We start from the raw sequence: 10,083 nt of genomic DNA, 5'->3' as shown, positions 1-10,083 counted from the left end.
TTATCCATCGTCCCAACCGAGACCCCAACCCCATCCCTTCAACCTGCTGGAACCCTCGATTGAAGAACAAAAAAAAAAACAATTAAGTCGAAGAAGAGAAGGCGGAATCATCCCTGCTAGGGTTCAAGTAGCAAAAAGAACAAAAGATAAGGACAGAAGAGGACAGAACAGAAGAAGAGAAGAGAAGAGAGAGAAGACGAGAAGAAGGCAGAATAGAATCAGGAGAAGAAGAAGCAGGGAGAGAGGCAGAACCGTACCTGGTTTCTGGTTCAAAATCCTCCCTTGATCGACGACCTTCTGTTGCACCTCATCTCCAAGTCGACCTCCCTAGAACTCCATCACAGTTCACGCCTCCTCCAAAAGTCCCGCTGCTGCCGCGATCTTCTATTGCTGGAGAGACTTGCTGAAATCCATCACTACCGGTTTCAATACTCCCTTCTCGGTACATCCCTACCCCCACGACCCCCTTTTTTGCCCCTTCAATATTTTTTACTCACCAATCTGCCCTTACCTTTTTCCTTATTTCCTTTTATCCCATGTTCATGTTCTATTTTCCAAGTTTAGCCCTCCCCCTATATACGTTACTTTATTGGGTTTTAAGTTCCACTTCTGTATTTACAGAATTGCCACTCACTAAAGAACTTCTATTTATTTACCATTCTGCCATTCCTCTTTTAATTTTCATCTATTTACTACTTTGCCATTGCCTGTGAGTATTATCTATTTGTCATCACCATGGTAGCCAATAGTGAAGTTCAACAGTTGAACTCTTATAAGGGAGAAACTGATGCAAAATTTGAAGCTCTCACTACCATTGTCACTTCCCTTAAGACAATGATGGAAACCATGCAAGCTTCTATTGGTCGTTTGAAGGCATCATATAGAGGAAAGAGTCCCATTCAATCTGGGGATTCTTCCAACACCATTCCACAGGATCCGTCACTACCACTACCACCACCTCCACCACATTAGACACCACCACCACCACCACCACCACCTCCACCCACCATATGGAACTGGTAGATATGATGATGGAGCAGAAAGAGCAGCAAGATTGGATGTCCTTGATTTTTATGGAGACAACAATCCAGAACTGTACCTTGACTGGATTCTCAGCTTAGAGACATTCTTCAGATGGTATGGGTTGACTGAGGCCCGAAAGATCCTATTTGCATAGTCCAAACTGAAAGGCATGGCCCGAGTCTGGTGGATCAAGCAACAACAACAGAACCGAACCCAAGGCACTGGTTTAGTCACTACTTGGGCTTAAATGCATGAAGTCATGAACCTGAAATTCTTGCCTTTTGATTACAAGCAAAATATTCATCTCAGGTTTGCACAATTGAAACAGGAGAATTTGACCGTTGAAAAGTATGTTGTTAGATTTTAATATTTGGCCACTCGTTCTGATTTTGAGTGGGATGAAGAAGTATTGGTAGCATAATTCTGCAATGGTTTGCACGCTCAACTTAGTGTTGCCCTTGCATCTAGTTGACTACCTACAATAGAAGATGCCGTACAAGTAGCATGTCAGGTTGAGGAAAGTCTGAAACGCCCATACAATCGGATGCCATTTACAGATGCTTTTCCTAGGGGTTCTAGTTCTATTTAGCCACAATCATCCCCACAAGAAAATTCAATCAGAAGACCACAAGCTAGTGCTACATCTATGTCATCTTCACGATCTTACCGGCCACATTCTCCACCTTGACACGATTCAAACATGTCATCTTCATAGCCTAATCATCCATACTCCTCACCTTAGCGTGGTTGTGACAGGAACTCAGTATTTCCAAAGGAGGCTATTCAATGTTTCCAATGCAAAGGGTACAGGCATCGAGCTAATCAATGTCCTAACCGGTTGTTAGCATATATCGACAAGGACAACTTTATACCCTATGTGCCAGAAGAGCAATCGAAAACAGGTACAGTACATTTGGAGGCTAAATGTGATCGTGAGCCCAATGAGATCAATGATGGTGACAGTGATGGCTAGCCCCAACTGTTCTTTGTGATTCGTCCTCTTTTAATTAGACAGAAGATTCCCGAGGAGGACGATTGGCGCCGTAACAGTATCTTTCAGACCAATGTGTGATGCAATGACAATTTATGTAATATGGTGATTGACCCCAGTAGTTGTACCAATGTTGTTGCTGAGGATGTTGTTCTCAAGTTGGGTCTGAAAACTGAGCCTTATCTGAATCCCTACAAGGTTGGGTGGGTGAGCAATACTAACTTGAAAATTAATGAAAGGTGCTTGCTCACGTATTCCATTGGTGGACTAATTGATCAGGTGCAGTGTGATGTTCTCCCTCTGAGAGTCTGTTACATTCTTCTGGGGTGCCTATGGTTGCTCGACAAGAAATCCAAGCACTGTGGTTATGAGAATACATACTTTTTCCAGCATGGTGGCCTTGAGATGAAGTTCCTTCCAGCAAAGGATCTTCCCCCTCTCAAGCTCAAGAAGACAGTTGGTACTTTTCTCATCAAGCGCATCAACTCTGATAGCATTCTTGGACCTCATCCAAACTCGACAGAGTCGAGTTCTTTTCAGAAAGGGAGAGTTGATGCAGATACAACTACACTTACCTGGTTGAACCAGCATGACCGGTTGCAGAAGCCAAGGGCCAAGAAGAACCGGTCCAGCCCAGGGTTTTGGCCCAACAAGGGTTGGAAAAAAAATTACTAGTTACTTAGTATTTTATTTCATGCTTTTTACTTTCCAGACTTGAACGTAGGAGTAGAATTTATTTATTTGCTTTGGTTTCCTTTTATTGGTTGTTCCCTAGTTTAGGCTAGTTTCCATTTCAGTTAAGTTTCTAATTTCATGTTACTATTTTCTTATATATAGGCTATAACCGATGGAATACTTAGGGTGATTTTGATTATTGAATGAAGATGTTGAGTTTGTGCACTAGTGAAGTGTGTGATTCCCCTCCTTCCCCCCTCTCTACTCTGATTTCCCCTTTTTTCCCTAAGGTTCTCCATCAAACCCCTTGGGGTATGATCTTATCAGACTGGATAGCTTTTCTCATTTATCAAAATTTAAGTCTAGCTGAAGACAGTATAGACACAATGCAAGTTTTTAGTAAGTTGGCGATTAGTTAGATCACATTCTTTAATTCGTTTCGTTGTAAAATAACAAAGTGTAGCATTAGTATTGTTAATATGACTTTTGCAACGTTAAGGAAGTTTTAAGCAATAATTGGTTGACATGTTTAGTGTGCGATAGATTTTCCATAATTTCCTTCGTCAGTTTGGAAGTCAGAAATATGCGATTTAACTGTAATATAGAATGCTCAAAATTGGGAGAGGATAGGGAGAGTTTACTTCTGCCTCTGCTATCATTCATCTGGTTAATTAGACATACACAAGTTGACCGGTCTTGTCTAGGAACCTTAAAGGCAATTGATTATGTTGTATGATGATGATAAGCGTTGCCTATTTTTTGTGGTGAAGTGCTACATACTTGAAATTAAGCTTGTCAAGGTCCATGGACAGGTTGGATACCCTTTCTTAGAGCTTCCTTCCAGTCTAGTTCTGACTTCAGCTTTTCTAAACGTTATTTGGTATGCTTAAATTATTTCGTTTGTGTGAGTTACTAAATCTAGATAAGAAATCGTTCAATGAAACTTAGTGCCTTTGTCTGTAGTGAAATATGAAACCTCAACTTCATTGATATATAAAAATTATTTAGCATTTTCTCAGTCAAGCAAAAGGAGTCTGTCTCTGACCTTGAAGTTTTGTAATGTATTCACAATTCATTATAATTGAGTAACCCAGTGATCATTCTCCCTATGAGTAACTCATAATTCCTTAGTGAAGTTGTCCTACTTTGTTCTATTTTGATTCATGTACTTATGAGAAAGAGTACCTTAATGTTCAAGCAACTATTCTTGTAGGTTGAACTGACGGATGCAGCTCTTCTTGCTCTGATAGAAAATTACTGCAGAGAAGCAGGAGTTCGGAATCTACAAAAACACATTGAGAAGATTTACCGTAAGGTTTGTTTGAATGTTCTATTTCAGTTTGAATTTATGGGCGATTGTAAATATTTAGGCCCTTTTATAATCAATCATTTATGGACTAATGATCTCTTATACACTATTTCCAGAACCAAGTTAGTTTTTTTTTTTTTTTTTTTTTTAGGGGGAGTCGAAATTACCATCACATTTTATAACATTTACTTGTAACTAATAGACTTACAATACAAACAAAATTTCTCTTTCCAGTGTTATTAGTTATTAGAGGGTAGTAGTTTGGATGAGAAGGCCAAATTGAAAGTAGCAAGCGACTATTTTATGTTCTTAATTGGTTTAGTCCCTTGGAACCCCAATAATGGTATGACCTTTGCTGATATAAGCTGCAGAATTATGGTTTCTTATGGCTAGATGGCCCACTTAATGAATTGTGGTATCTGTTTGTTTTGAAATCCATTAGACTTCTTTGGTACCCTTCCGTACTGTGAAGGTTGATATATCCTATGTAGTCCTTAGGATGCATCTACAATGAGAAATGGAATCACTATGAAGGGAAATTGGTATTGAGTTACTTGATGTTGCCCTAACTTAGACATTGCCTTACAACTGTTTGACAGATTGCTCTGCAACTTGTAAGGAAAAGAGAATCAAATGAACCATCTCAAGTTGTTGGACAGAATGATGTGAAAGCAGAATCTATTAATGAATTGAATGAAGCAGTGGTAGTAGAGGAAATCCAAGTTGGTTCTGAACCAGGAGACATTATCAATGAAAAGCTGGACAGTGAAATGCCCGTGGTGGCTGACCGAATCCAGACAGATCTGCAAGCTGAAGAAAATGTGTGCAAAGAGGATCAAATAGTTGATTCGAAGGTATGTGGTCCAGAAACCTAAGTATGTGTTCATTTGTCCAGAGTGAACAAGAGGAAGAAATTTTGGTGGGACTCACTTTGGCAACGAGATTTATTGGTGTTCATTTGACAAGAAAATGAAAATTAGAAATTTTTTTACATGCCAAATATTCTCTTGTTTAACATTTTTTCCTCGCCATTTTGTTAGATTTTTAGAGAAAATCTGCTTTCAATAGGTTGAAAGTTTCCATTTCCCCCCCCCTCCTCCTATCAAAGCTATCCATCTGAACACATTAAATAATTCTCTTGTTCTTTTTTATTTTTCCTTTTAATTTTTTATTTTCTTCAATTCTCTTGACAAATGAATGTATCCATAGTCTTTGACAAATGATTATCATGTGCACTTCGAAACTCAGGTTTGAATGGATTTCTACCATGGTTGTGCCTATTGTTGTATTAGTTCAAACAGTTGAATTCTCGTGCAAGGTCTTTATTTGCACTGCTAAAATCATATTGGCTCCATATGGTTGGAAATGAAGGGAAGGGAAATGATATAAAAACAAAAATAAAGTGAAAACTTTTATAATAATTGAACAATGATTATGTAACTGACTCAAAAAAAAATCGAAATCTACTAATTTAATTTTACTACTAGGATTTGAGTAGAAAAATAAAGGACTCACTTGAAATTTTTAATTATCCCATTTGGTTACATCTTAAGTTAGTCACACAACCATGCTAATTAAAGTTTCCAGTTTCCTGTTTAGACTAGATTAACATCCATTTTTTTCCCTTTACTTCCAAGTTACAACCAAATGGATCCATCAAGAAATAGAGACTTTTATGTTGTTAGAAAGAGGACAACAGAACGACAAAAAGATATGATGGGGGGGGGGGGGGGTTGCAACACCGGAAGCTCTTTATTTTTCAATGTGGTATGTTAAGGAAAATATCAACCTAGTGTAAGATTTTAAATGTCTGAAGAATTCCAGCCATAGTCACAGTCAAACTAGTGATGACACACAAAATTTTGAGTTTTTTACCATAATGGTTTCCCCCATTTATATCACCATTAGGGATTATGGCTGTGATCATTAAATGAGGGACTAAAGCAAAAGAAAGAAAGTTGTCTAAAGATTATTGTGGAAAAAAAATATATATATTTGTTGTGCTCGGATGGATAGCATTGAAAGGAAAAGGATTTGAGAACGTCCTACTTTGTAAGACCCACTTGAAAGAAAAGTTCCCTTTTATCAAATACTTTTGTGGCTATGCTGGCTACGTTATGCACTACTTACTGAATGTTGATCTAACCTTCTCAACTTTTGGATGGATAGAAATTGAATTTGGTGGTACAACTTAGTGGTATCAACTCACATGTATGAAACTTCTTTTTCCTTGTATTATCAAAAATTTTTCCAGAACAGATTTTTAACCATTTCTGGAAACTTCATTTTCACATGGAGTAAACTCTCTTCGAGCTGGTAGTGTTACCAAATTAATTAAGGTGACTTGGTTTCTATGTCCAGTAGGAAGTAGCAGATTCATTCAGCCTTGCTATAGCATCTTCCATGCGCCAAAGTAGCTGTCCTACATTTGTTTCTTTCTTCCAAAAGGGGTCCTTAGTCACTGGACTCTATTCTGCAAGTAGACAAGTTTTGGAATCAGTTTTCTGACTGTCAAAATTATATTATCTATCCAACCTCCCGCATTAGGACTAGGTTTTCCTTCCGGAATTTACTGTCTAATCATGGTATTTTTTGTGTCCATTTAAGAACGTGTTTTTGACTCTACCTTCACTTTTTCATGTCATTCGTGATATGAATCTTACTGGCAGGACAATGTAGGAATTGAGATGAGCCAAGAAAATGAAGCAAGTAAGGCATTTGAAGTTGTGATTGATGCATCAAATATATCTGATTTCGTTGGCAAGCCTGTTTTTCATGCTGAACGCATCTACGATCAGACACCAGTCGGAGTTGTTATGGGTCTTGCATGGACTGCAATGGGTGGTTCAACACTCTATATAGAGACCACCCTAGTGGAGCAAGGAGAGGGAAAAGGAGCACTCCATCTCACTGGGCAGCTTGGAGATGTCATGAAGGAGAGTGCCCAGATAGCCCACACAGTTGCTAGAGCGATATTGCTCGAGAGAGAGCCGAATAATCCCTTCTTTGCTAATTCTAAACTCCATCTCCATGTGCCTGCTGGGGCCACACCAAAGGATGGGCCAAGTGCAGGCTGCACCATGATCACATCAATGCTGTCTCTTGCCATGAAGAAGCCTGTAAAGAAGGACCTAGCAATGACGGGGGAAGTAACTTTAACAGGGAGGATCCTTCCAATTGGTGGGGTATGTAAATTCAACTGAACTGTGTTCTCTTTCATAAATGCTTTAACATTTTCTCCGAGTCCACAATATGTGAAACCAACTTAAAAACTTGATATGTTTCAAGTGAGTACATATGCTGGGAAATTTTCCATCACTGATACAAGGATATGCCTGATATACCTGAATATATATGAGGGTGCCCTGACCGAATTAAAAATTCTTTTGTCATGGTTGCAAGGATCCCTGCTTCGATATGTTCCCCTTGTTCTCTCCCCCCCACCCCTCTCTTGGGCCACTAGGGTAGATTTGGAGTAAAATAAAATTTTCATTGCTGAGATGAAGTTGATGTAAAGTAGTATAAGAAAATGTGGGAATCACAATGGAGCTGAAAATTTTCAGTTATTTTTCTCTGGAAAATGGAAAGTAGGCATTTTAGTTAAAAATTACTCGGCCAAAAAAAACAAAAATGTGGACCCACAAAAATTTGGACTACAACCAAACATGTGGAAATTGATTTTAAACATAGTGTGTTGATTTCCTTCCACTTTTGGCTATTTTCACTCACTCACTTTCATTCACTGGTCTCATTTTCCTTTACCAATAAAATTTTATTTACTCAACATATGACCATATGGTGCATAAGTAAACATTTCATGAACTCCTTAATAATTTTTTCCCTTTGTACACATCCTTGAAGACCAAGGTCTCATGTCTTGAATTGTCAATAGTTGAGCTTTATTTTCTTTTATAATAATTGCTAGTGTGGAAGACTACATATTTTTTCTTTTGAAGGGAATTCATACAAACCGAACTTCAGACTTTAAATCAAAATTATCCCACTGTCAGTTGAGCATTGGAATTTACAATAGAAGCAGTCATAGTGGCAATGCCATTTTTTTTTAATTCTTTCAACAGTTTTGTGTAATAGTTGATGACCATTGGGGTGAAGTGATCAGAATAACACATTTCTTTCGGATTTGGCAAATAAACAGGTCAAAGAGAAGACCATAGCTGCAAGGAGGAGCAATGTGAAGACTTTGATATTCCCTTTAGCTAACAGAAGGGACTTTGATGAGCTTTCTGCCAATGTGAAAGAAGGCCTTGAAGTTCACTTTGTAGATGATTACAGTCAGATATTCAAATTGGCTTTTGGTGGTGACCAGGATGCAGAAAAATAAATTATGATTGCTTCAATATGTTTCCCTTGGAGTTCATAGCGTTTTGGGCACCTAAGTAATACATTTCTCGGTGTGCATGCTTCTTACTGAGCCATTGGCAATTTTGTAGGTGTGAGTCCATTCACTATTTCCAGAGCTTGAGAGCAAAGTAGGTTTGACAACCGGAAATTTCAAGCTTCGATAATCACTTGGTACCTTGGTACAGGCAAGATCCTTCATTTGTTTGTTTAAAATTATTTATAGCTGAGGAAAACATTACAGGGTTTTGTTAACTGCTTATTTTGCATTATTTATTCTCCATTGTAAAATCGCTTATTATGTAACAATATAGTTAATGATTTTGAAGTGACGAGGTACTATGAGATTTATTACGAAATAATTATGAGCTTATTTACCAGAAGAAGAAATAACTAATAACATTGCTACTCATATACTTTATATTCTACTTCATATTGCATAGCTTTGGTACAAGCCAAACCTCCTTGACTATTTTTTTTTTTGGTTGAGTACTTGACTATTTATTATTGTCTTTTCAGAAACAATTGATCAAGCTGGAAACATTTGAAGCCCTGCTGAATTGCAGGTGTCCATCCTTTGTGAGGAAAAAACAAATCAAACGAACAAACTAAAAAGCAAACAGAAAAAAAAAAAAAAAAAAAATGCCTTCAGACCGATTTTCTTTCTTTATGATGATTGGTTTTTTTTCCCCTGTTAGCAAATTCATAAGTAATTTGGCAAAAAATTTGTCTAGCAAAAGCCGAAAATCCATCCTGAGAAATTCTTGAATTTTTTAGAGGAAGCAAATAATTTGGCATGGAAAAATCACTCCAAAAATTTTAAGTTTTTGGCTGCAAAATATTTTACCTAAAAAATTTAGGAAAATAGATAAATTTTAGGATCATCATAAATTTCAATAAAAAAAAAATTAAGTAGTTTTTTGGGATTTTTGAAAATTTTAAGCATAAATTGAATAATTTAGAAATTAACCCATGACCTTTTTTTCACTTTTACTATAGTACTGAATAATTGGAAAAACGAATCAAATTGGAATTATTCCTGAATTCGAATCTGTCTGACTGTTTCTTTGTAGTAATAGAAACAAGGTGATGGTATGACAAGGAAGTCGCCACTCAGCTACCCAAGCTCTCTCTCTCTCTCTCTCTCTCTCTCTCTTGTAAATTAGATCTGGAGTCTGGAATGGGATCAATGTGAACCAGGAGTTTGTGCAAGTCCAACCTGTTCGACCCTGTATGTGTCATCTCTTCGTTTTTTTTAAGTAACTTTTTAACATTGACTAGCTTCAGCCTCAGAAACAAAGAAGTATCCTTCCTAGTTGGGTTTTCATTCCTCTGTTGTCATTAGTTTTGGTTGTGAAAATGACTTAAAGACTTCAAAAGGAGTGTGAAAGACTTGAGAAGATACGCTTTTAAGCTTAAAAACCATTGTATCTAGTCGGTTCATTAAGTCCATTTAATCACGTTGCCTGCCGCTTTTCTCTTTTATTGTCATGAAAGACAAAAAAAGCCTACTTTTTGTCACATCTAATAGTTCTCTTTTTCTTTCCTACTTAGAGTCTGTTAGGACCCAACAAATTAACATGTGGCTAATCAATCACACCTGCAAACTAGCGAGAAAAGGAAAAATTGTGGCTAAGGAATTCCCACCATTGAATGCATCCTCTACCTGTGGGATTGATAATCTAATGGTGAAAATGTCCTTAACTCATTATCATTCGAATCTATT

At 37.5% G+C, this 10,083-nt stretch overlaps 1 protein-coding gene across 1 annotated transcript in view; it reads left to right on the top strand.

Moving 5' to 3' along the window:
- LOC122091658 (lon protease homolog 1, mitochondrial-like) overlaps positions 1–8,783 on the top strand; it is a 25,679-nt gene extending 16,896 nt beyond the window's left edge. Inside the window, exons 17-20 of the mRNA XM_042661701.1 lie at positions 3,903–4,004; positions 4,598–4,852; positions 6,668–7,183; positions 8,155–8,783. Coding sequence (XP_042517635.1) covers positions 3,903–4,004; positions 4,598–4,852; positions 6,668–7,183; positions 8,155–8,340 — 1,059 coding nt within the window. The 3' untranslated portion in view covers positions 8,341–8,783. The remainder of the gene's footprint in view (positions 1–3,902; positions 4,005–4,597; positions 4,853–6,667; positions 7,184–8,154) is intronic.
- Positions 8,784–10,083: the final 1,300 nt, after the last annotated feature.

This window comes from Macadamia integrifolia, chromosome 10 (assembly GCF_013358625.1).
Source record: "Macadamia integrifolia cultivar HAES 741 chromosome 10, SCU_Mint_v3, whole genome shotgun sequence".
NCBI classification, from domain to species: domain Eukaryota; kingdom Viridiplantae; phylum Streptophyta; class Magnoliopsida; order Proteales; family Proteaceae; genus Macadamia; species Macadamia integrifolia.
The sequence above is the reverse complement of the archived record's forward strand: the minus strand, read 5'-3'. Positions and strand labels throughout refer to the sequence as shown.